General features: G+C 39.8%; 1 protein-coding gene across 1 annotated transcript; it reads left to right on the top strand.

Annotated features, from left to right (window-relative positions):
• The first annotated feature begins 152 nt into the window (after nt 1–152).
• Nucleotides 153–13,003, top strand: LOC121313236 (globoside alpha-1,3-N-acetylgalactosaminyltransferase 1-like). The gene is made up of 4 exons (XM_041245569.1): nt 153–253; nt 2,173–2,470; nt 9,150–9,209; nt 10,961–13,003. The coding sequence occupies exons 2-4, from the start codon at nt 2,437–2,439 to the stop codon at nt 11,839–11,841; spliced, it is 975 nt and encodes a 324-aa protein (XP_041101503.1). The 5' UTR covers nt 153–253; nt 2,173–2,436; the 3' UTR covers nt 11,842–13,003.
• The last annotated feature ends 13,860 nt before the right edge of the window (nt 13,004–26,863 follow it).

The following is a 26,863-nucleotide window of genomic DNA, read 5'->3' as shown; positions in this document are numbered from 1 at the left end:
GAACATTCTTTGGAAACCATTATGTATAAACTGGACTCAGTTCTCTTTGAACTAATTAATAGCAGCTTCCTTTTTTGTAATAAATACAGTTACCGTGGTCTGTGTTTTATTATTATTAATCATGCTCCATTTACCGTGCTCTGCAGGAGGAAAGGACAGACCTGGCACCACAACAACAAACACAGAAGACTGATCTCACTTAATATAAATGAGGAAACAGTAAACAGCCGGGAATTACACAGCCACTAACAAGGTGATTATCTCAGCTTGCCAGTATTAACAGGTAATAGGAATTAGGTTATACAACAGCATGGCTCATGTAGTGTACATATCTATTAACATTGATTGCAAGGTATTTTACAGCTCTTTTTAGTAGACAGTAGCAAACACTGACAAATACAGTATTTATTATATCAGGTGACACAGTCGGAGTGTTAAAATGACAGTGATGCTCACATGAGTCGGTGCTACAGAGCCAAGCCCTCCAGTCGTGAACTCAGAGAGAGAAGCCTTGTTTACGTGAGGAACAAGCCTCTCTGGTCTGTAAATGACAGTATTCCAACCACAGCCCAGACCCAGTCTAATATCATAGCCCTTATGTAACTAAACTGCAGTAAATGTGCATGTTAATTTTCTAGATGGGTGGTGTAGTGTATATATATACATACATACACACACACACATGCTATGCTTATAAACTTTATAGCACTATTAGCATACCAGTTTAAACAGAAGTGTAGAACCAGGTTTTACTTTGATGTTTTTCTGGTGTTTCATACAGGTTTAGGAATAAGGCTGTCTATATGAATAAGTTAAATCCTTTATCAGGAATTGGGGTTCAGTAAGAAACAAGTTTGCAGTCCAGATTAAGTTAGCATTAGTCTAGGCTGTATCTTATTTAAAATAAATCTCTTCTGCATTTTCACTGCATAGATGTAGAAAGACGGCTTTTCAGCGACGGGCCAGATGAGAGAATTCAAATACAGGTGGCAAGTTTAAGGTTTAAATTGGTGTAAATCAGATAAGAGGTGTTCTTTCAAAACAACTTGATGGGAGATGAATTGCTTCAAAACCTCAAACAGCACGTTACTTAGATATTTAGTTCACAGCTCCCAAGTTTCATCAACTGGCATTCTGGTCCAGATTATTTCAGCAGGGTGGGGTGAGGTGGTGTTCAGGGTATCCCCCCTTCCTGGAGAACACTTTAGAATTAAAAACTCATCAATGAATGGAATGTACATACAGTGATATTTTGATAATGAGAAATGTCAGTTTCTCCAATCACCCAAACAATGACTGTGGCAGCTCTGCAGGGTTTAATGTCAATTTGCGTTTCTGACCCATGAAATGCGGGTCACTTAGGTGGTCTGTAGAGTCTAGATTGTCAAAGCTAATTACTTCAAATTGTTGTTCTAAAACGAACAAGAAACAACCTATGTCTTTCTAGAAGCCCCTAAATTAAATATTTGGTGGTTGCTTTTCATACTATACAGACTACCTAATGTTACCTAGGCAGCCCCAGTATTAGTGCTAATCAGGGCCTGTGAAACCAACTGGTAGGGTTCGAGATTTTTACCATGCAATTACTATTTTATTAGTTGTGAAAATATAGTAATGGCTGGAAAAACTTACAAAACATATTAACCCTGCTTTTTAGCAAAGTTTATGTTCCTTTAGCTGGAGCATTAACAATGGGAAAAATCTGTTTTATCTCATGGGTGTTCCCTTAGGCGAAGTGTTCCTATACATGCAGACTGCTGTAGTACAGTATTTTGTGTTAGATTTTGAAATGTCACATTTTTCAATTTTTTAAAATTTTTACCAGTTTTTTTTTAAGTATATGGAAAACTACAAAGCGGTCTATAATTAAATATGTTAACGTAACATTATTCAGCAGGTTTCATTTGACTTTATGAAGCAAAATGTGTTAATTCTATAGGGTGATGCAAAACTTTAGGCCAGACTTAGGCTCCATTTTAGAAAACCAGTCAAACTACGCATCACTGCAATGAGAAAGGGCAAGAGAAATTATGAAACTCAGATTAGTAGCTAGTCTTTTCAAAATTACATCTGAATTTACATCTGGCATTGTTTTCCTTGTACTGTAGATTGCATATTCAGGAAATATTTTTCTGTGATTAATTATACCTTCCCATTTGTTTTTTTTCCCAGTCAACAACATTCCAACACACAAGCAGCAGAAACTGCATCTGCAGCTTTAAGAAAACACGAGGACAGGAGAAGAATGTTTTATGAATTACCGTGCTACCTAACACTCAGCCAAAACATCTGGGCTTCTTTGGGGAGGCTCCATCTCTCCATTTCACATACCACAGCCCTGGAGAAAGAAACCTAGCGCCTGCGTAGCAGAGCAATCCTACTGACCCGCTTCTCCAGATAACTAGCAGCCTGCAACAGCACCACACTGTTAACAACATGGGGAGACTCTCTCACTCACATCCACTTCCAGGTTAGTGGTGCCGGCTCACCTTCTTTTTCACAAGGCTTTTGTTTTCTTCTCTCTGGATTGCAATATATATATTATTTCACCCTGAAACATCTGGAAGCAGTTGTGGCTGTTTTGTTCCTCCCAAGCAGCAATGCTTCTGAGACCTCTCTTGAAATCCTTCCTCTGTTAAGCTGCATGAGTATGGACACTTCTGAGTACCGCGCAGTGCTGTTATTATCGAATCTGTTTGGGTTGATCTTTTTTTTTTAATGTAACGGTTAGTGAATAAAGCATGCAGAAGTGCTTCATTTCAACAGCCAGGCTTGAAAATAACCCCTGAACTTTGGCTATAGGAGATAACTGGATGAGAGAAAGGAACATATATTCTGGATTGCCTTAACAAGCCAAAATGCAGTTATCAAGTATCATACAGTACTTCTACAGTTACTAACCCCCTGAGGAATATAGTACATGATAGAATTATTTTGTGAACTTATTCTCACTCTAAAAGCCCCCCCTATAAAAATAAACAGACACGTATGCACGTATGCAAACGTCAGTATGGGGGGGTGGGTGGGGTGGGGGGGGGGGGTATCACCACATTAATCTAGTGTTGGGTGTCTGCAAAGTAATCATCAACCTAGTTTTTAATCATCTCCACCTCGTAAATCCAGCATATCCTTACTGAAAAATATATAGAACCCCAAACTGCAGTCCATGTGCTTTTCTTACACAGAAGAAAACATAATTTATCAAAATAACAAGCAAAGAAGTAGATGAAAAAAAAATAAAATAACTCTGATGCACACTTTGAAACGAGTGCTTTCTTTGTTTGTGTTTGTTGCCATGTCTGGCTCCTCAAACAAACTGACCACAAAGCCTTCTTTTGGTCTTATCTATATGAAAGTCACTTTTTTCCAAGATATCCTGCCTTTATTAGTAGAAACGGTTTCACTGTAAATCTTCTTAACCAAAAACATGTCTGGAATAGAAAACCCCACTTTGAAAGAGAGGGCAGCTAAACCATTTTAGAAATATGTAGCAAATGTGCAGAGGGTGGAGTGCTGTGACGGTTTATTTATTTATGGGTTTGTTTGTATTGCTAATTTTATTCAGAGTGACGGAAACTGTGGAGAGACAGCAAAGTACAGTAAAGTCCAGTTATTCTGCAGGACACAGTCAGTTTACAGAACATACTCTGGCTGAACACAAAATGAAAAACATGGTTTGTCAGTCTAGGGCTGGGACATTTGTTTCCTGTGTTAAAAGGTTGATACCAGTCTTAGCAGTAGCCAGTTATTGAATAAATATCCTGCCCAGGCATTCTGCATTGAAAAATGGGTACATGCTCAGGGCACCAAATAATTTGTATATATTCAGGATGAAAAGGTATTTTGTAAGTAAGAGATCTGAGTGGGATTAAACAGCTGACAATTTTTTTTTGTAGGGCAGAATAGTACATTTAAATTCACCTTAGTTACAGCTAGGGTTCTCTTTGTCTGTTTTAATACACTGCAATTAACAGGCTTCATGATGTTTCAATGAAAACCTTAATTTCAGAACTCTGTGTGTAATAGCATAAACAATCGGTCTACTTTATTTTAGCCAGGGTAATTGCCAGTGCTGGGATGGTTACCTGCACATAATGAAAGCTATTTTTACACTGCAATTAGCAATTCTATTTCTTGACTCCTCTGTGTCTGGTTCAGGTCAGTAACAGTATTTACAGCCTAACGCTATAAACAGCTGGTTGGCCCAGTAAACCTAGACAGCTTTTTAGAGTCTAATTCTAAATATGGTTCACTCAAATGAAATGAAGAAACTTAGTCAAGTAAACAAAACCTTTTGGTGAGAGCATTCACTGTTTAAGGTTTTTACATTTCAGAAAGTTATGGATGAGTAATTTCTATACTGAGAATACATTGTGTTTGGTGGGAAATAAATCTTGTTCACTGTTCTTTCTTGCTCCTGGGACTATAAGCTTAATTTTCTATATAACATTTACTTTGTAGAACTTGTGTGCATCTGTTTGAAAACACATTGATAAAGTACATGTGTAAGTACTGTAGTTACTACACATATAAAAAAAAAAAATAATTCTGGAAAGTAACCAAAAACAATCATTTCACATAGTATATAAAAAGCAAACGCTTAGAAAAAAAAAAAAAAGATTTACATTATATGAAAAATGAAATGGAAAACAGAAAAACAGAATATATAGCCAAGAAAAACACAAGCAATTGGGCTAACTTTGCCCTGCACATCCCTGCCCAAACACTTGTCAAAACAAAAGTTACTTTTTATTTTTTGCTGATAGCGTTAGGTTTGTAAGGCCTTGTCACAGGGACGGCCGAAGTGGGCGGCGTCAGAACCAGGAAAGGTAATGAAATATACAAAACACAGGACGGATGAAATGAAATGATGAAGACGCCTGTTGGCGCCGGTTTATTACAAAATAAAAGGTTTACACAAACACGAAAAACACAGGACACGGCACTCTACGCCAAAATAAATAGACAAACGAAAAACAGACTGAACTTAACAAAACGGTGCACGGACAGACACTGACAAACACGGTGAGCGGATACTTTGTTATTATTATTACTTTACTTATTTCCTCCGTCTCCAATCCCGTTCTCCGCTCACCGAACACCCCACCACCAGTATGTGCCAACGTGCATCTATATATACTATTGTGCTGGGATTCAATTACCAATTAATTATTCACTTGAATCCCAGCACGTGAATTAATAAAGTGCAATTCCCCGTGCTCACATATTACTACATTTTACTTGCACGTGAAGTGCTGTGCAATCCTCGTGCCTAAATACACATATACATTTTTAAACACTCGTGTTACACAGACCCGTTTATATCCCGTGTACCAATGTCTATACACCAACATTTAAACACACCACACGCAACACATAACAGATAATACACAGGGGCGGGCACTTTGTTACATATACCCCCTCCTGTGCAAAGCACACATGGCCTCAATGGCCACCTCCCCCCTTAAAAGCCCAAAAGTCCCGCCCAAAGTCCTTGGCCAGGACCAGAGGCTTCCAGGGGCCCACAGGTCGTAATGCTGTCAGCAGGGTAGCATTCTCCTGCCAGGGTAGTCCTAGCAGCGGAAAGGCTGCTTGGGGTGTGGTCTCCTGACCTTCCCCCTCCTTCGGCGCCGGCAGCTCCCCTTGGTGGGGCTTCAACCACCGTTCTTCCTGCAGGGAAGAAACTGCAGAGGGAGCAGGTCTCCGGACCTCCCCCACGATCTCCGGCGGAGAAACTGCTGCTGGGGTTGGCGGTCTCCAGACCTCCTCCCCCTTCTCCGGCAGCGAAACTGCTGCTGGGGTTGGCGGTCTCCAGACCTCCTCCCCCTCCTCCGGCAGCGAAACTGCTGCTGGGGTTGGCGGTCTCCAGACCTCCTCCCCCTCCTCCGGCAGCGAAACTGCTGCTGGGGTTGGCGGTCTCCAGACCTCCTCCCCCTCCTCCGGCAGCGAAACTGCTGCTGGGGTTGGCGGTCTCCAGACCTCCTCCCCCTTCTTCGTGGCCGGCAGCTCCCCTTCGTGGGGTTCCGGCCACAGTACTTCCGGCTGTGATGCGGAGCGGCGGGCAACCCCAGGCGATGCAGAGCGGCGGGCAACCCCAGGCGATGCAGAGCGGCGGGCAACCCCAGGCGATGCAGAGCGGCGGGCAACCCCAGGCGATGCAGAGCGGCGGGCAACCCCAGGCGATGCAGAGCGGCGGGCAACCCCAGGCGATGCAGAGCGGCGGGCAACCCCAGGCGATGCAGAGCGGCGGGCAACCCCAGGCGATGCAGAGGCATCCTTGGGCGAAGCGAGGCTGGCATCCTTGGGCGATCCTTGGGCGAAGCGAGGCTGGCATCCTTGGGCGAAGCGAGGCTGGCATCCTTGGGCGAAGCGAGGCTGGCATCCTTGGGCGAAGCGAGGCTGGCAGTCAGGACAAGCTGGGGTGCGGGTGTTGGCCCTCTTTTCGGCCACTGCAGCCGGGAGGTTCTTCCCCGTGCTTCCCTCAGCAGCCTATGCAAGGGCTGCTGAGGACCGCCAGCATCTAGTCCTGGCCCTTGTGGTGCAGGGAGAGGCAGCTCCTGCTCCTCTCCCCCTGATGGAGGTGGAGGCAGAGGAAGCTCCAGCTCCTCTCCTCGTGATGGTGGGGGAAGTGATACCAGCAGGCATTCACCCTCTGCTGGTGGGGGAAGTGATACCAGCAGGCATTCACCCTCTGCTGGTGGGGGAAGTGATACCAGCAGGCATTCACCCTCTGCTGGTGGACAGGGACCCAGCAGGCATTCACCCTCTGCTGGTGGACAAGTGACCCAGCAGGCATTCACCCTCTGCTGGTGGACAGGGACCCAGCAGGCATTCACCCTCTGCTGGTGGACAGGGACCCAGCAGGCATTCACCCTCTGCTGGTGGGGGAAGTGATACCAGCAGGCATTCACCCTCTGCTGGTGGGGGAAGTGATACCAGCAGGCATTCACCCTCTGCTGGTGGGGGAAGTGATACCAGCAGGCATTCACCCTCTGCTGGTGGACAGGGACCCAGCAGGCATTCACCCTCTGCTGGTGGCGGAGGCAGAGGCAGCTCCTGCTGCTCTCCCCCTGCCGGTGGAGGTGGCGGAGGCAGAGGCAGCTCCTGCTGCTCTCCCCCTGCCGGTGGAGGTGGCGGAGGCAGAGGCAGCTCCTGCTGCTCTGCTCCTGCCCATGGAGGTAGGAGCGGCGTGTAGTCTCCTGGTGGTGGAGGTGGGAGCGGTGTGTAGTCTCCCCTTGATACAGGGGACTGGTGCGGCTCTCCCTCACTTGCAGGGGACTGGTGCGGCTCTTCCTCCCTTGCAGGAGACTGGTGCGGCTGTGGAGACAGCGGTGGGACCTCTGCCTTCCTCTTCCCCTTTCCCCTTCTCTGCCACCTCCTCACCTTCCTCTCCTGCGGCAGTTCCTCCTCTCCCTCCTGGTAGGGGCAGCGGAAGGGACAATTGGCAAAGAGATGGTCCTGGTTGCAGAGGAGGCACCCCGGCAAGGACTGGTTACATCGCCGGGGATGTCTGGCCCTTAGGCGGCACTCCTCCTCCCTGTCCCTCACCTCTTTATCCTCTTTCCTGCTTCTCCCCATTTCTTTCTTTTTTTTTTTTGTAATCCAAAGACGCCCCCTTTTTTTTTTTTTTTCTCCCACACAAAAAAAAACCTCTCCTGGTCTGACGCTTGGAGGCGCTGTTATCCCACGCAGGACACCACGTGTCACAGGGACGGCCGAAGTGGGCGGCGTCAGAACCAGGAAAGGTAATGAAATATACAAAACACAGGACGGATGAAATGAAATGATGAAGACGCCTGTTGGCGCCGGTTTATTACAAAATAAAAGGTTTACACAAACACGAAAAACACAGGACACGGCACTCTACGCCAAAATAAATAGACAAACGAAAAACAGACTGAACTTAACAAAACGGTGCACGGACAGACACTGACAAACACGGTGAGCGGATACTTTGTTATTATTATTACTTTACTTATTTCCTCCGTCTCCAATCCCGTTCTCCGCTCACCGAACACCCCACCACCAGTATGTGCCAACGTGCATCTATATATACTATTGTGCTGGGATTCAATTACCAATTAATTATTCACTTGAATCCCAGCACGTGAATTAATAAAGTGCAATTCCCCGTGCTCACATATTACTACATTTTACTTGCACGTGAAGTGCTGTGCAATCCTCGTGCCTAAATACACATATACATTTTTAAACACTCGTGTTACACAGACCCGTTTATATCCCGTGTACCAATGTCTATACACCAACATTTAAACACACCACACGCAACACATAACAGATAATACACAGGGGCGGGCACTTTGTTACAGGCCTGTATTTCACTTTCAAGAACATTTCAAGAAAATAGGGCCTTCGAATGTAAAGAAGTCCACTGAGAGACATATCTGATCACTGGCTCTGCAGCAGTGAAGCAATCAGGACAAGTGCTTCAGGCTCCAGGCCAAGTGTATTGTAAAGGTGTTCTTTTTCAAATGATTTACAGGCAGGCCCTTCTTTACAGGCAAGAAGCAGGTCTTCTTTACAGGTAGATAGGCACTGAAACAGATTTGAGGCCACTACACAGTATTTTGTGAGAATTTTTATAAACAAGGTAATAACAGAAATATAGAACAGGTATTTCAGCCTAATCACTTTCTTAGAAGTAAACAATTATGTTAGCCTATTTTTTTAATTAAAAAAATAATTAATGAATTTGTGAGGAACAGTATATTTGTTTTGTAGTTTTAAAAAAAACAACACAAGTAAAATAATTGAAGGCTTCTGTAAAGTGAAGGCTAATAGCCCCCTTCCTCTCACAGCTCTGCAGTCCCATCTTTATTCCTGCCCTGAACACCCCCTGCCATTCAGTCCTGGGCCTCTGTCAAGTAAAGCCTAACAATTGTGCTGACTGCTGTGTCAAATTGTGTGGTGTCTTTGTGATGTGGAGCGGGGGTTCTGCTGAGAACAGCAAACTCGTTTCACTCATGAGTCAGATTTGTACACAGCCCTTCAAAAGGCATGGAAAGCTCACAAAAGAACAATAACAGTTAATAAAAGCAGAATCAGTTCAACCCATGTGCCAAGAAATCATACCAATTTTGGAAGCTTCTGTGGATGCCTACATGCTAACTCATTTCTCTATCCTATAGCACTGGGCAGAGTAACCAGAAAAGGTATCCTCCTGTTCTTTGTCTTCGCTGGATTGATATGTAAGTTTTGCATGTGATGCAGTGGTATTTAAATTATACTTCTGCATGGCCTTCCAGTTAAAGGACCAGATAATGTAGATACAATATACATACTGAGCAAAGTCATTTAATGTAGCAATGTTGCAAGCTGGTTGCTGTGCCAAGGAACCTATACTACCCTCCAAAAAGGATGAGACACAGAAGGGTGTATTAATGATTTAAGCATCTGGGGATCTTAAAGGTGCTGTCCTCAAACTCTTCTGTCTAATACCCTGTAAAATCATTGATTCAGTACAGCCGATCTATGGATATTACATAGCCTTCACCCACAGGAAGTTCTGTTTGCATAATAAAGACTCAAAGGCAGGGCGGGGTGGGGGTTTGGAGCGTCTTCACCCAAGGGCAGGGGTGCCCAAAGTTTACAGAGCAGAGGGCCGCATAGCAAGGCTACTGTGGGACCGTGGGCCGCAACGTGACTCAAATGCATTAATTTGTGTTGCTAGCCATTTCAATATTTCAGCTTAATACATTACAAACATAATACACTGAAACAATTTCGTAATATTTACTCCCTCTGTCAATACCTTGTAAAAACATTAACCCAAGGCATTAGCATGTACTATATATATATATGGGAGGCAGTGTTGTCCAGTGGTTAAAGTCCAGGGCTTGTAACCAGGTGGTCACCCGTTCAAAAACCACCCCTGCCACAGACCCTGAGCAAGTCACGTAACCTCCTTGTGCTCCATCCTGTGGATGAGATGTTAAATCAATGTCCTATTGTAAATGACTCTGCATATAATGCACAGTTCACAGCCTACCTCTGTAAAGCGCTTTGTGATGGTGGTTCACTATGAAAGGCGGAATAAAAAAATAAAGATATTAAAAATAAAGATATTATTACTCCTGTTGCCTGTGACAATAACACTTAATGCAATACATTAAAAGTATATATTCATTTACTATATTGCTATTGTTGATAAAAGTAAACTTTATGCATTAAAAAAATACAAGTAACAGTAACAGCCATTCAGTAAATTGTAAAATTAAATCACTAGCATTTATTCATGCTGTCAGTGACGATAACAAGCTATTCAATAAATTGTGAAGAATATCATTACCATCTGCATGCACGGTATGTGGGTGAACTAAAAACTGTGTTTTTGATGCTCCTTTAATCGACAATTGAGAATTGTATTGAGGCAATGGCTGTTCTACATTTTCAGTAGGTAAGTTGTCTCTGGCTAGGGTTGAGTTATCGCAAATAAACAATGCTATACTGACCGCCTCAACAATATTCAATTGCATCTTCAACTTTAAAGGAGCAAAAATGCAACATAAGCAGACACCATACACAATGACCTCTGAGCACACTGCTGTACCCCCACAGCTTTTGGGAAGCCTGACAATAACATTAGCTAGGACAGGTTGGAGGTGTTAAATGTATGTAAATTATAGGGTTTAAATTTAAATTAAACTTTTCTTGTGAAACTATATTAAAATAAATTTGATGAAAAGTAAAAAGAATATGCTATACAGTACATAAACGCATACTATGAAACAAGCAGTCCTGACAATCATGTAGCAATAGCTTAAGAGGTTTAAATAAAGTACTGAAATGAACCTTGGCCTATGGTGAAGACAACGACAATGAGGTGGCAAATAACACCATTCCATCGTTTATCTTAACAGATCTTGTATGAAGTATTGAAATCACTACTGAAACACTAGGTAACACTCATCAATAACTCTTCCTGGTGTGCTAATTTCAGACTTCCTGAAGGGACTTTTGCAGCAGAAAACCTCATCAGAAAACCTTTCGATTCATCTCCCTGGCCAAGCTACAGGAGAAGAGGTAGAATTCTCCCCCAATGTCACCCCCTGGGGAGCCCCTATTGTGTGGGGAGACAGCCCGGAGTCACAGATCAGAAGGCAGAAGTTCACAAACAGGGCTGTCACCACAGGCCTGGCAGTGTTTGTCATCGGGACATACGCACAATACCTCCACAAGTTCATCATCTCTGCCGAGGAGTATTTTCTGCCAGAACATTTTGTCACTTACTACATACTGACTGACAACCTGCGAGGGATCCCTGCGATTACTCTGGGATCTGGTCGAGAAATCAAACCGTTTTATATCGCTGAGAGGCCGGACTGGGTTCATTTGTCGAAAACGAGGATGTCTCTGCTGAGCAGTGTAATCAAAGAGCTGATCCAGGATGAGGTGGATTATATCTTCTCCATGGACGTGGACCAAGTGTTTGTAAACCCTGTGGGCTCTGAAATCCTGGGAAGCCTTGTGGCCACTTTGCACCCGGAATACTACAACCAGCCTTTGGACACGTATCCTTATGAGAGGACTGAGGACTCCAAAGCCTACGTTGATGGCTCCGAAGGGGATTACTATTACACTTCGGAGCTCTATGGGGGCTCGTGTCCTGAGGTTTATAAGCTGGCGTTAACTTGTTCCCAGTTCATCATCCAGGATATGGAGATTAGCTTCCATGCATTCCTATTCGAGGAGAGCTACCTAAACCGCTACCTGATCCAGAACAGACCTACTAGACTCCTTTCCCCAGAATACAACTGGCTGGCTGCTCAGAAGACATCTGAGGAAATCCAAGTGAAGAGGATTCTTTCTTTGCAGAGATGAAGGGCGTATTTCTGGTGGCACACATGGACTAAGGCACGTAGGGCACTGCATTTAAATGATGTATCTCAGTACGCTACACAACAAACCCTTGTTATTAGAGCACGTGTCACGACATAAAAAACTTGGGATTAAAATGGTTTTACTCAATGGCCTCCACATAGGATACAACTGCAGGTCCGCTCCTCTTTACTAGCTTCTTCTGCAAAGACGCCAAGCCAACTGTCCAAATGAATTTCGTCTTTCTTCAGTAAAAAAAAAACAAAAAAACAAATAAAAATCCTGAAACAAATGATTGTGTCCTGATTCTGAATTGTTAGAATATAGTAGATTTTTAAGGATTGATAGTGGTCATGTAAATTTGTTTTAGATTTGACATTGACAATTTAAAAAAAAATACATTGGAGTTTACATCTGATTTTGAATCAAATTCTGTTAGACAGCAGGCTTTCTCTCAACATCTCTACACTTATTGCAGAACAAATTTTTTAAACTACAGCTGAGCAGATACCTCCATACATCCCCAGAATATGCCTCTCAATAAAAAGCAAAATAACGCTGGAACCAAGTTTCATGTCAACTGGATGCGTGATACATGGACACATCTAAAGTGTGACACTTGTACCGACATACATACACCACTGTATCTCCTTTAAAGGGGATTGTAATGGAAATAATAATTAGAAACACGAGAGATCCCCAACAATAACACTAATGAAGATTTCAAAAGCACTAGAAAGTATGTTTTTGTATTTTAAAAGAAGATTTTTCTTCAGCAGTTGTTCATAGTTAACATTTTCTCACATTGTGGTTTTTACATGAGCAGTAACTGAATGTCTAGGGCAGTTAATGTACAAAACAGTGGGATCTACTTTAGCAGCTAATAAAGCTAAGTGTTGTGGTCAATCTAATCTACTAACTGCCTCAAAATAGGGGCTTGTTTTACTTGCAAGGTTTAATAATTAATTTCTACCAGAATTAACTGCACACCACTTGGTATTTAATACTGAATTTGAGGAAAGCAAACTACTGTTTTGTCCTATTTGGATAGTCACAAAACTTTTATAACCAGCTTCATTAATACCAAAGTAAAAGAAAATCGTTATTCATCATTTAATTACGAAATCCATCCTAGTACAATATTTGTCAGGGAAATGCAATTAAAAATCAGCAACATGGCTTTCTCAGCCTTTTCAAAATAGACTTTCAGTAATTCTTTTTAGTCAAAATAGGAAAATGCTTATAAGAATTAATTAATTTATATAGATATATTGTATATATAATATATTATATATATATATAATATATATATATTTATATATATTAAGCTGATATCTATATATATTATATATATATATACTGTGATAAGCATTTTCCTTTTTTCACCCTTGTGTTGAAACAGATTCCCATTGTAAATGCTCTGGCTACAGGAACAGAAACTTGGCTTAAAAGCATGCCTTCTTGGTACTGATACCTATTCATTCACAATGGATACAGCACTGTTTTGTAACAAAGCGAATTGTCATCGCGAGAGTGTCTTGATTGGTTTATTAAATCGTTCCATTTTTCATTTTTTTGTATTCCAATTTCCATGAGTGCACCTCATTGATACAAAATGGCATGTAAACAAATTGCAAAATGCACAGCTGTTTCTCTTGCTGCACAAAGTTAGAAATTGTTTGAAGTCTTGAAAAAAAAACCTGGATCAGACACAAGTTGCTGAGCAATTTGGTGTTTCCCGTTCTAGTGAGTTGCTTCACCATTCTGTTAAATAATGTGCATGTTGCTGCTGCATTTTGTAACATGTGTAGGGGTGCTGTGTTAATTTAGTTTGACAGTTAGTTTATTAATGTTAAGTTAGCCTTATGTAACACCAATTATTTTTGCCTCTGCCACTGTGATAGAGCGAAACACACTCGCCAGCTAATTTCACAGTACATAGCGATTTAAGCTCTTTGACCGTGTTCTTTTGCTTTAGTTTTATTAATGTTAGTTTGTCTGTTACTTTATTATTATAGTTTATTAACACACTCTTGCCTATTGTTTTGCTTTTACTTATTCAGTTCATTTTATATGTTGATGCACATGCTTCATGACAAATAATGCATGTGTATTTATTTATTGATTGATTTATATTGTGTCTGGTGGCTAATTCCGTTTTAGAGAAAACTTTGGCTATAAGAACACTTTACTTGCTTCCCGAGGGCTGTTCTCTTAGCGGGAGACTACTCTATATATATATTTGCATAGTACATGTATGTGCATGATTTACAGGTTTTTACACAAATGCTGGATGAAGTGTTAATCTCTTTTGAATTAAAGCAAAAAAACCCAAAAAAAAACAAACAAAAAAAAAAATGTAATTAATGAAAGCAAAGCTGGGGCCAAATGGCTGAAGAGTCAGAACCCTCCAGTTTACACATAAACCCTTCTGTTAGCATCTAATTATAGACAGCCTTGATGAATCATTACTTAATGACACCCTCCAATGTATTTGAAATGTTAAATTCACTGATAATGATCATTATGCCACAGATCCAGTCATCAATCTAACTCTGAAACGAGTACCACGAGGGTTGACTCAACAGCTCATAAGTATTGCACGTTGTGTGGGAGACTGACAGGAGGTCTAATACCAGGTGATATCGTACTGTAGCTTCACAGTCATATCTCCTGACCCCAGGCCAAGCAAATGAGTAACAGGCTGTTCTGAGTTTCCATCCAGAAGTTACTGAAACAGGTTTTGCATCACGAATGGCATGAATCAAGACCTTTTATTGGGTGTATCTCTAATAGTCCATAGAGACTGGTAAACCAATTGAGGTCAATTATGATCCCTTTCACTCTACATATATCCTGCAGGTGTTTTCTCACATGGGGTATTTATAGACCTGCTTATTAACATTACTGCATATAATAAAAATACAGTGAAATGAAGTCACAAAAACACAGTGCTTATTAATTCTAGTGTGGGATACGCAATTGTATGGGATAAAACAGACAAGGCAAAAAAAATCGTCTAGTCAGCACTTAAAAAAACAGTGTTGGTCATGTTTGGTCCTCATAACACACTGTTTCATAACACTTTTCTGCTTGTGTAATATATTTATAAACAGCATGGAATCTTTTGAAACTATTTTAGAATGTTTTAAAATGCTGTCGATTATTCCATCCATATGAAACTGCATGCTTCACAATTACTTTCTGTTTTAATTCAAACAGCTCAAAACAATAAAAATAATATCATCATTGCTAGTTCACTACAAGTACATACTTTCAAACACAAATACATGATTATTTTTGGAAAGTTTGCAGTTTTGTTGGCTGTACAATGCTGCTCCTGATGCTTCTGCTGCTTCGAAATTGAAGGGTACGATTAGTCGACTACCAGTTTCTGAGGTCGACTGTCACTTTTCCGGTCGAATGTTCAGCGTTACCCCTATACCCCATTAAGCTTCAACTGCTGGGGCAGAATTGAAAATGACCCCACGCAATATTGTAAGAAAAGCATTTGTTTTCTTAAGCTTTTGTTTGTATGCAAATCAGTTTTGTAATGACTGTGACTGCTTGCTGTGTTACTTGCTGTAATGTTACAGTCTAGCATGCTTCCCGGTGCTAACACTATGTATTTACCATGTTTTTCCAGGCTTTAAAACTCTGGTTTTTTTTTTACCTTTGCTTTCACTATGTTATGTAAACTTTGCTATTCTTTTACCATGGCAAATGGGATGGAGCTGGAAAAAAACTTTTTTTTTCACCAAGATGTTTCATCAAGAATCAGGGAGCTGCTGTAAATCAAGGTCAATACATTAGGCATAGAAACAGAAATGCTGTCTCCCTTTCTTAATTATTAAATCCGATGCCCTTTTGTTTACAAATGAATACTAGACAATATAAATAGCATGTTCTACTGTCCACTGGCCTTCCTTCTCAAGTTCTTATTATGACCTCAATAATGTTTTTTTATGATTATTATTATTACTCTCTATTTTTTGTGTGTGTTTTGACTTGAGTCCAGGAGCTGCTCTTTTGTTCCGATTGCCTGCCACAGACAGTACACAGCTGTGCACTGATACTTTGGCCCACGTAGTCCGTGCTATAACTACTATTGAAGACAATCCGAAATTTGACATGAAGCTGCTTTCCTTTTTTCATGTATGATGTCTAAATCAGAATCTGGGGTTTCTGAAATACACACTTTTGCTTATTTACTGGCCTTGATTCACAAATGTTTGTAAACTGAAAGCTTGACTTAATTAATCAGAATCACATCAGGGTGGGGGCAATCACAATTATTATGTGCATGTAAGTGCACTATGGGTGAAATTGTCAGTACAAATCTAGAATACATCTAATGCCACAGCCTAAGGCACAATACACAGCAAAAGGCCAGTTTAGTTAGAGAAACCAATGCTTTTAAAAGAACCCTAGATGTTAATTGTATCATTACACCGTGTAACACATTTTTTATTTATTTTTTGTTCCTGGGTAGTAAGTGTTATTTCCTAATTGCTTATGCCTCAAAAGTATAGAAAATGGCTATTATTCCCCACAAACTTTGCTTTTGTGAACAGGACAGTGATATTTAAAAATATTACTATTTCCAATGGGAAAACAGGCAAGTTTTCGTTCACATAAAGTCAGAAAAAAACAACATATGAATCCAAATTAACATGTATTTATACTAAAGTAATACAAAAGTATTTACAGTTTAATCGTAAATCTCGAAAAACTACTCACTTCTAAATCTTTTGTAGTCATTTTTGTATTACTTTAGTATAAATACATGTTAATTTGGATTGATATGTTGTTTTTTTCTGACTTTATGTGAACGAAAAGACACACATTTGCCCGATTTCCCATTGGAAATAGTAATATTTTGAAATATCACTGTCCTGGTCACAAAAGCAAAGTTTGTGGGGAATAATAGCCATTTTCTATGCTTTTAAGGCATAAGCAATTAGGAAATAACACTTACTACCCAGGAACAAAAATTGTGTTACATAGTGTTATACTTCAAGGATCACCAGCCCCAGTACTATCAACGTGACTAATGCTGGGCTATATAGGAAATGTTTCAGTTCATAAACTGAGGTGTAAATAAACTGAGTTATTAAAAATACTTCCACAGGGTAAACTGTTTGGACTTCAGTAGTACTGTTAGCTGAAGTACATACGCACACGTAATATTTGTCACAGTAACAGCTTGATTACATATTTATTCTTAGAAGCTTCTAACATTAGCTCCAAATACGTACTGTAGTTTATATTCATGCTAAACCTACTGATCTCATTTTGTTTCTGGTGTTTTTCTTTATGCAGAAACAAGCTGCTTGTAGCCTGGGACATACTGAGGTACATGTAAAAAAAAAAAAAACTATTCTTGAAAGGTTGTGGAAAAATGACATAAAACATGTTGACAGTACTCTTTCCAGAATAGCAATACAGAAAAATTGCAGCGGTGTTCTGGATAACAATATAAGTGTTACCTGTTTTCTTGGAAATGTTTTCTACTTTCATGGCATGGTCCTTGTTCAGGTTGCTGACAGCACCCAGTAATGAAGCTTCTGAAGTGTCTAGACTCCAACAGGTCTGTGTACTCAGCTTTTTAATAAGCTGCTAACGCACCGCAGTTCTTAACAACAAATAAAATGAAACCAGGAAGGAAAGCCACAAACAGCGGCTTCAAAGCGTTGACTTCTGACAGCTGGCAGGTTCATTGAGGTTCAGTTGAAGTTAATACTGTCACAGAACCTCGAGATAGTAATTTCAACTCATGAACTTGTTATATATATATATATATATATATATATATATATATATATATATATTATATAGACACCATGTCGTCTACGGTGACGAATATGCTTTGCTCTGACGTAACGAGACTTTTTACTACGTACTTAATGGTGATTTGTTCATTTCTGTACTATTTATTTGATAATTTCTTACAATTACATTTATTGCTGCTACCTATTACTTATTTGTCTGGAAACAATCAAGCTAAGTGCCAGTGTGTGATGGGGTGCTGTGATAAGTGTATATGCCTGCTTGAACGGATAATGGAGTTGCTTTAGCTCACCTGATAGAGTTGACCCCTGAGGAACAGAAGGTTGTGATTTCAAACCCTAAAAATCCTCAGCTGCAGTAGTTTATCATTTAAGGCCAGGGTATCTCAGGGTGTGTAGATGTTGTGAAATTCGACACGTTGCATGAAAGGCGGCAGCAACACTTTTTATTTTATTTTCCGAGTCATGAAATAACTCTATTTCAAACTGCCAACTACCACACAGCTCCTGCAGGGCAAGTAAACATGGAGTTTTCCCCATACAAACAAATAACTAAACTAATATAAAGAAGCATCTAAGAATTGAATCACGGTCACATGAAAAGGCTTTATATTGTGATAAATCACCAAGCACTCTAAAGTAACAAATGTAGTATACATTGTAATTTTTACGTAAAGAAACTAAATCACAGAGACTGTACAGCGGCTGGAATGAGTTATTCTATATAATGCACACACTCTCTGTGACCTTTGACACCAGGGCAAGCCCCTCCACCCTTCCAGAGCTAGGTGTGCCTCACAAGCACAGACATAACTGCAAGTGCTGTGGAACTCCCTATCCCACAAACCCCCACTAAGAAGGGGACAGTTTTTTTTTTGTTTTGTTTTTGCTTGTTTTTTTTGTTTGTTTGTAGAAATGTAGAAATGCTAAAAAGAAACTGGTAAAATTATTTGACAATAAATTTTATAAGAACCAAATATGGAAAACATAATTAAGTTTAATTTCTTGTCCATTTTTTTTAAAGCAAACAGTGAAAGTGAACAACTTTAACACATACAATAAAGATTTCACTATACTGCATACCCTGTCATTTTGGCTATTTGACGATTTGCAGTATAAGACAGGTAAATAAGGTGTACAAAGTGCACAACCATAAAGAGGCTAAGACCAGTTATGGTTAAGTTGTGGCTAAGTTCTCACCATCTTAAAACCATTTAACAATTGACGGTTCTATAAATATGAGCTACTGCCTTCTTCATTACAGGTTTACTCCACTCACAGCCTGCTTCCACTTCCACATTGGAGAGTTCCAAGTTACCAGGCTTCGGGTGTGGTCTGGGGCTGGTCTCCTCAGTGAGTTACTGCACATGGAAATGTGGGAATTGTACCTCAATCACTGTGAGGCAGCCCACTCTCCCTTTCACCCCAGGCTTGGGGAACGTTTGGGTTTGGCCCAGTCATCGTATTGGCCACAGTATTGGGGCTGTGTGAAGATCAAAGTCCTGCCGCTCTTTACCGTCCCAATCTCAAGCCTGTTATTGGAAGTTTGGACATTCTAAAGCAATGACTTCCAAAGAGGAGATGCCTTATAGACAAAGGCACGCTGGCCCATATTAGATCTCAATTTAGTGATTTCAAAAATGGTTCCATTACAGGAATGACTGTAGCAACTATCTGAAGTATCAGTATGAGGAGCTTCCCCTGCTAGTACCACCCAGACCGTTGACACTGGAGACAAGTAAACACACCCCGTTCCTCTCAGGTACGGCTGCCTCGTTCCTGTTTCCAGGTTCATGTGTGCAAAGGACCTGTTACACCGTCAGTATTGTACAACCTAATTAAGCCCTGCCATTCATCTTCCAACCCCATTCCATTAATGTGAGTCAGCCCACAGTGCAGCTCTTCACATCTACGTATCACCTCCTCTAGACTGATTGATTCACAGCAGGACAGAACCATCAGCACAAACAGTGGATATCCAGGCTTTTCTATTCAAGCACACCGTTGCTGAGAAGACAATAGGGAGAGCTGTCAAGAGGCGAGGTTCATAAAAGAAGGAATAAGGTGCTCCTGCATCTTTTCTTCTCCCCACTGTTAATCTAACGCACTAAATAGCATGAGAAGTGGTAACACGCTGGGAAAAAAATTAAACTGCAATGATGCTGTGTGTTTAAGAGGAAACCTTTAGGAGACACTAATCCTGGGGCATCAAGGTTAAAAAAAAAAGAGCTCTGCTTCCGTGAGGTGAGAATTTCCAGTCTTTTAAGCATGTGTGCTGCATCCCAGAGATGTGGGAAGCCTTGTTGACCCTTCAGTACTGATTAAATTGCTGGATATCCATGTTTTGTAAACTTTACAACCACCAACAAACTACAAAACAGGGTTTTAGAGGTTATAGTGTCAGTTAATACATAGGGCTCTACTCACAAAGCTTATGAAACTGACCTGTACTATTGATAGTTTTATTAACAACAGTAAAGAATAGTTTGGTACATATCAAACTTTATTTCATTCATAAAGACTTTGAAAAAACATTCATTACACTCACACACACATACATATATTTTCTGATTGCCTATATTCATTTACTCTGCAAAGTCATTCTTGTAAAAAATCAATATTGGTATTTACAGCACATTTTAATGTACATAAATCCATATTTAAGTTTAAACTCAGCCTTAAAACCCTTGAGGCAAACAGCAGGTATTAAAACTTAATTTTAAACACGTGTGTCTGTTTTCTTTCGTTTGCCTTAATGGTTCCTTCGTTTATCTGGTTTGTGAAATGATCTTGACAGAGTTGAGCCAGATGCTTCCACACATGCTTGCAAAAGTGTCCTTAAAATGCCCCTAATGAGTGCAGTCAAAAACATTTGCATGCCAAGGCATAATAGAAACTTCTCACCAAGCCGCTAGCAGCTGCACTTGACAGTTAACAAGTACAAATACTGGAGCTAACTGGGCAAAAGATGAGCCCAGACCGTCCCATAATAAACCAATATACTCACAACCTTGCAAGGGGGTCTGCTCCCAGAAGGCCTTTCCACCCCAAGCTTTATCTTGTGTATTAAATAATTAACTGCTTCTGGGTGGAGGTTTAATTTGTTCAATTAAACTAATTAGAACAGGGTTAGAACATTAGACCTGGACTAAATAAATAGACAGAAGAAAGCTGTAGGAGGCTACTGAGGCAGCTTGTAGAAATAGTTGTACAGTCAATTCACGATAAAACAAACTGGGATTAGAATCTGATAGTACAAAGGGAGAATGCATGCATGTCTCCAGTCATAGAATAATAATAATAATCTTTATTTTTATATAGCACCTTTCATAGTGGACCACTATCACAAAGCACTTTACAAGATATGATACTAGAGTGTGTGAACTATGCATTAGCTGCAGTCACTTACAACAACGTCTCAACCCAATGGATGGACTTGCTCAGGGTCACACAATGAGTCAGTGGCTGAGCTGAAATTTGAACTGGGTACCTGTTGGTTACAAGCCTGTTTCTTTAACCAATGGAACACATAGCCAAAATTTCTAAATTGTAGATTTTTATTACTGCCATAGCCTTATCTTTTCGCCTACTGATTCGCCCCATTGCCACTGTACTTTATGCATCCATATATCCCTTGGGATGTCATCAGGCCAAAATCAATGCTACATAACAATTTGTTGATTAGCACTGGAGTTATCATTTAAAAGCTTTTGAAAATCCTACCCAAAGTATTTTACAAATCTTTTTTCAAAGTCTTTTATTTTAGTATGCTTAGTAGATGTGTGCAGAGGACCCATTACTTGTAACTATAAAAAATTGACCAGTGTGTTAATGTTCATTCAACAAGGAGTTTGATCTGGGTATTTTTTACAATTGTTTTTAAAAATGTGCTGTTATCGTACCAAATAACTGAATGATACGAGCACTCGGCACAGCCCTGTTGCCCTATTTTTGGTACCACTGTATCATGTGTAGATATTTACTGACAAACCTTAAACCAGTTTGATTTTATTGTGTACCCTAAACAAGCAAAAGCCATTCTGATTAGCATGCAAATGTTTGAACATACTGTTTACATACAAAACTTAAAAACTAATTCAAGTCATTTTCAATAAGCTGCTAAATTTGGCACATGGTACTAAAGCTCTCGTTATTATACCACAAGTCTGATCTATAACACTGGTTTTTGAAAATCCTGCCCTTTGATTCAAAATGTTTGTCAAATTGTTTGTCTTTTAGCACTACTGCATGAACATAATAAACACTGTAAAGTCATGACCTGACATCAATTGTAATTTTTTATTTGGTCATCTCAAAAAATGCATCAAAATCTTTTCACACAAGTCACCTACAGAAAAATTTTAAGGAACTTTGCTCGGGGTCCTTTAAATTACACTTCTTATACAAGAAAAGTCTAAATCCTTTGTTCTATAGGTGAAAGAGCTAAATATAATGAGATCAAGTGAACCTGTTATGACATACATATATTCAGCACCAACATTCTGTTGATTAGACTTTGACAGTGTAAAGAAGGATAGGATCCCGTCTGTTCAAAGCCTTCCAAACAGCACCACTACAGTTTAACATTTCTAGTTACCTTGAAAGTAACTAGGAAGCATTGTAAAACCATAAACCACTGCAAGCACCTAGCTTTGCCAGTTTTTAAAGCATAATTTTACCAATAAACCCCTCTAACTATCAAAACACAAATTATCATGTAAGTAGCTTCCATGCATGCTTCATGTTCTCATCTGCTTACGGATCAGGGTTTCATGCTTTATTGTTGGTGTCAGTAGCTGCAAGCCCACCTTTGCCTCACCATGTTTTAACATGATCTGCAGGTTTGAACAATACAGTGGAGGGCTGACTGATTTGGTGAAGAGAAGCGCTAGTTTTTTGGTGTTTTGCTGTTTGTAGTGTAAAAAAAACCAGTAATTTTCTTACTCATAGACATCGCATCCTGAAATATATTGTTGCAGTACACATTCGACATTCAATTCATGGAACAGGAAAGCTTTTCTTTCATTGTACCTGTTATGGACATAGAGTTCTTTTTTCTTTCATTGTACATGTTATTCTGTGACAAAGTGCCCGCCCCTGTGTGTATTTTCTGTTATATGTTGCGTGTGGTGTGTTAAATGTTGGTGTATAGTCATTGGTACACGGGATATAAACGGGTCGGTGTAACACGAGTGTTTAAAATGTATATTTGTATTTAGGCACAAGGATTGAACAGCACTTCACGTGCAAGTAAAATGTAATATGTGAGCATGGGGAATTGCACTTTATTAATTCACGTGCAGTTGTACAGCGACTCCAATTGAATGATTGATTACACTATGTAACACAATTTGTGTTCCTGGGTAGTAAGTGTTATTTCCTAATTGCTTATGCCTCAAAAGTATAGAAAATGGCTATGTGGCAGAGCACAGCTCTGCCCTTTAGAAATTGGCAGGGATGGGGTTAAATTCCCCTACCTGCCTGGGTTCATTGTGTTCAGGTGGCTGGGGTTGATTAGATGATTAGTTTAATTAATGATCAATCAGCGCCCAGCCACCTGACATAAAAGGAGGCCTCTGCTTCTCATTTGAGGGGAGGGAGTTGAGGAAGCAGGTTGGTGTTTGTTAGTTTTAAAGTTTTGAATCCAGTGAAGGCATTGCCCAGCCTGGAAACCTTATTTTTTTTTTTTGTAAGTTTTGCTTTACTTGTGTCTAAAGATCTTTGTTTTGCCCTTGTGCGCTTTATTTTTGTCTTTTTTTATCATAAAATTAGAATTTTTTGAACTGCAGTCTGTCTCTGGGCCTCTTTCCACTCACCAGCCTGCCACAGGCTATTATTCCCCACAAACTTTGCTTTTGTGACCAGGACAGTGATATTTCAAAATATCACTATTTCCAATGGGAAAACGGAAAGTCAGAAAAAAACAACATATGAATCCAAATTAACATGTATTTATACTAAAGTAATACAAAAATGACTACAAAAGATTTAGAAGTGAGTAGTTTTGAGATTTGATTATACTGTAAATACTTTTGTATTACTTTAGTATAAATACATGTTAATTTGGATTCATATGTTGTTTTTTTCTGACTTTATGTGAACGGAAAGACACACATTTGCCTATTTTCCCATTGGAAATAGTGATATTTTGAAATATCACTGTCCTGGTCACAAAAGCAAAGTTTGTGGGGAATAGCCATTTTCTATACTTTTGAGGCATAAGCAATTAGGAAATAACACTTACTACCCAGGAACAAAAAAAAAAAAAAATTTGTTACACGGTGTTAGCAGTCGAGTCTCGGTACAGCTGCATAAAAACAGCATTTTGTCACATACTTGGCGTTGTGTGTTCGGGAGTGGAGAACGGGGGAGAGAGAGAGAGAAGCGTAATAATAAAAATAAATTGTTTTGTGTAGCGTTGTCCACCCTGTTTTGTCAGTGTCTATTCGTTTTGTTTGTCTATTTATTTTGGCCTCACGTGCTGTGTGCTGTTTTGTTACAAACCTTTTATTGTCTGTTCTGTTCACTCATTAAATGCTGAGCGAAGCCATTCACTCAGCTCAACCAAACTCCATCTCTCTTTGTTTATTTTCCTGTTTCTGGTCGGACGCCCCCCACTCTGGCTGTCTTTGTGACATATGCACATAGAGTTCTTTTTTTTCATATGGTTAATCATTTGAAAACTGTTTAACTCTCGCCTGTCAGACAAAAAGATACTAGATCTGAGATCTGTTGCGGGCAGAAATGAAATCATCATCTCAATAAAAATTTTTTATTTGGACCAGGTAATGCTTAAATGATAATCCAGTTAATAGACTTTCTGATAACCAACTCTATGTGGTTTCTGCCACTTAATCAATCATACAAAATAACCGCCATTCTACACAGAAATACATATGAATTAAAGCCCTTCCACTGGCGAGGTTTTATTTGACATTGGGAATAATGACACAACCTTTAATCTTAATCTTATCTGTGCTCTTTCAACCTAAACTGAATGTCAAAGGAAAATCAGCACTGCCGCTGGACAATGATACCTTATGCTGTAACCTGAAGATAATGAAAATTAGACCTTTTATGTTATAAGTGAAATAACCCTGTATAGTAGGCTTCCAATATGGCAGGTATTAGGGGAAGTTATTGGCTGGTTATATTTGTAATAGGGAAAACTTTCCTTTCTTTTAAAAGTAACATTTGCTTTCTTTTCAACACCACATTGACATAATAAATAAGTAATGACGTTGTCAAAATAATGTAAAATGCTTTACAAATGGCATGTGGTTGATCTTTGCTCTTAAGGGGGACATTTGAAAGTAGATTTGCAAAAGTTTACTCTGGTAAATGTGCAAGATAATTTAACAGTTTTCCCATGGTTCTCAGTGTTTTTTGCATGGTTCCTGTTTCTATACTGCACTGAAAGTAAACTGAGTTGGGCCTTTCTCCGTTCCATTGCACCTAATCCACCATGCAAAAAAAACCTTGCTGCTTTACTGAATGCTTGCTAAAATAAACCCTAACCTCTGTTGAGGTCATGCTTTTGTAGCAGATGTGCTTACAGAGCGACAAGGAGATAGATTAGACTGATCAACTGCCAGACTGCTGGCTTTTACTTTCAATGAGGTTGAACATTTACTCACTCGGGCTGTTATGCATTAAATGTAGCATAGGTTTCACAATTTATAACATTTTTTAAAGTTTATTCTTAGAACTTGTTAAAATTGTAAGCAGCATCAGACCAGGGCAGTTTCATGCACATCAAACTGTATTTTATAATCATTTACGTAACACTCTTTTTAATTCTATATATGGACCATTTGTAAATTGACAAAAACTAATAAGAAGTTAATGATGACACAATTGTTGACAGTTTACCAAGGAAGTGTATAACAGCGGTAAAGGAGCTTAACTCAGAAAATCAAAACACACAACTGGGTACCAAATGTGACAATACTGTAGTAATCCAATGTGTACTGTCTCTGTATAGCAGAAACCTAAAAAAGTCACATGACTACAATGCAACTACAGCGGTGGATTCAGAAACACATAACAGATTACATCGCAGGGATGCTTAATAAATAAGTTACACCATCTGCTTGGAACAGAAAAATCTAAGTTGAAACATCTGAACACATAAACAGAACACTGTGGAAGACATTTTGACTAAGTGTTGGGCTTCCTAAACCTAGTTTATTTTTGACTGTTTATAGTGGCTGTGCTAGGTACGAGATGTAAATTTGAGATGACCTACTGGGACATTAATACAATGATTCTTGGTAGTAAATCTCCATCCCGACCTGTGAGGGCGTTAAGCAGCAAGAACAGAGTACCTTGGAAAGGCTGGCCTGACAGTTCTTTCCCAGGGTTCAAGGGAAGTCGGACAGCTAGAAAGGGGGCGGAACTCCGGTGCTTAACTCATCGATCCCAGAAGGGAAACGATGTGGCAGTCGCAGATTGGAGGGGCGGCTACACTCTTTTAACAAGGGGACATGTTTGACGGCATAAAAGTGGATGGAATCTGTTCCCTCGCATTGGTTTCGAGTAGAACCTGAAAGGACCCGTGAGAGAACCTGGATAAAAAATACAGTGAGCATTTGTTTGTTTTGTCTATAATTGTTCTTGTTTGTTATTAGTAGATGGCTAACAGATCAAATAAATTAACACAGCACCCCTACACATGTTAAAAAATGCAGCAGTAATATACAAGACATTCACATTATTTAACAGAATGGTGAAGTGACCCACCAGAACAGGAAACACCAAATTGTTCGTCAACTTGTTTCTGATTCTGGATTTTTTCAAGAACTCGAACAATTTCCAACTTTTTGTAGCAAGAGAAACAGCTGCGCATTGTGCCGTTTGTTCACATGCCATTTTGTAGCGATGAGGTGTACTCGTGGAAATCAGAATACAACACGAGTCAATGATATGACGGCAGTTCTGGAAAGATTTCATAAACCAATCAGTGTGCCAAGACACTCTCACGATAACAAGTCGCTTTTGAAAAGACTGAATAAACCATTTTAATTTAAGTTTGATGATTATGAGTTATCCGGTTACAAAACAGTACTGTATCTGTTGTGAACGAATCGCCATCGGTGTTAAGGTGTTCTTTTAAGCAAAGAACCAGACAAGCATTTATGGGCTGACTGGCCTCCTCTCATTGGTATGCTTTTAATATCAGTAAGGGGTGTTAATAGATTTATTATGTTTATATTTTACTCAAAAATCTAGTGGCC

The sequence above is a fragment of the Polyodon spathula genome, chromosome 1 (genome assembly GCF_017654505.1).
Source record: "Polyodon spathula isolate WHYD16114869_AA chromosome 1, ASM1765450v1, whole genome shotgun sequence".
Lineage (NCBI taxonomy): Eukaryota > Metazoa > Chordata > Actinopteri > Acipenseriformes > Polyodontidae > Polyodon > Polyodon spathula.
This window is presented reverse-complemented; position numbering and strand designations above follow the sequence as displayed.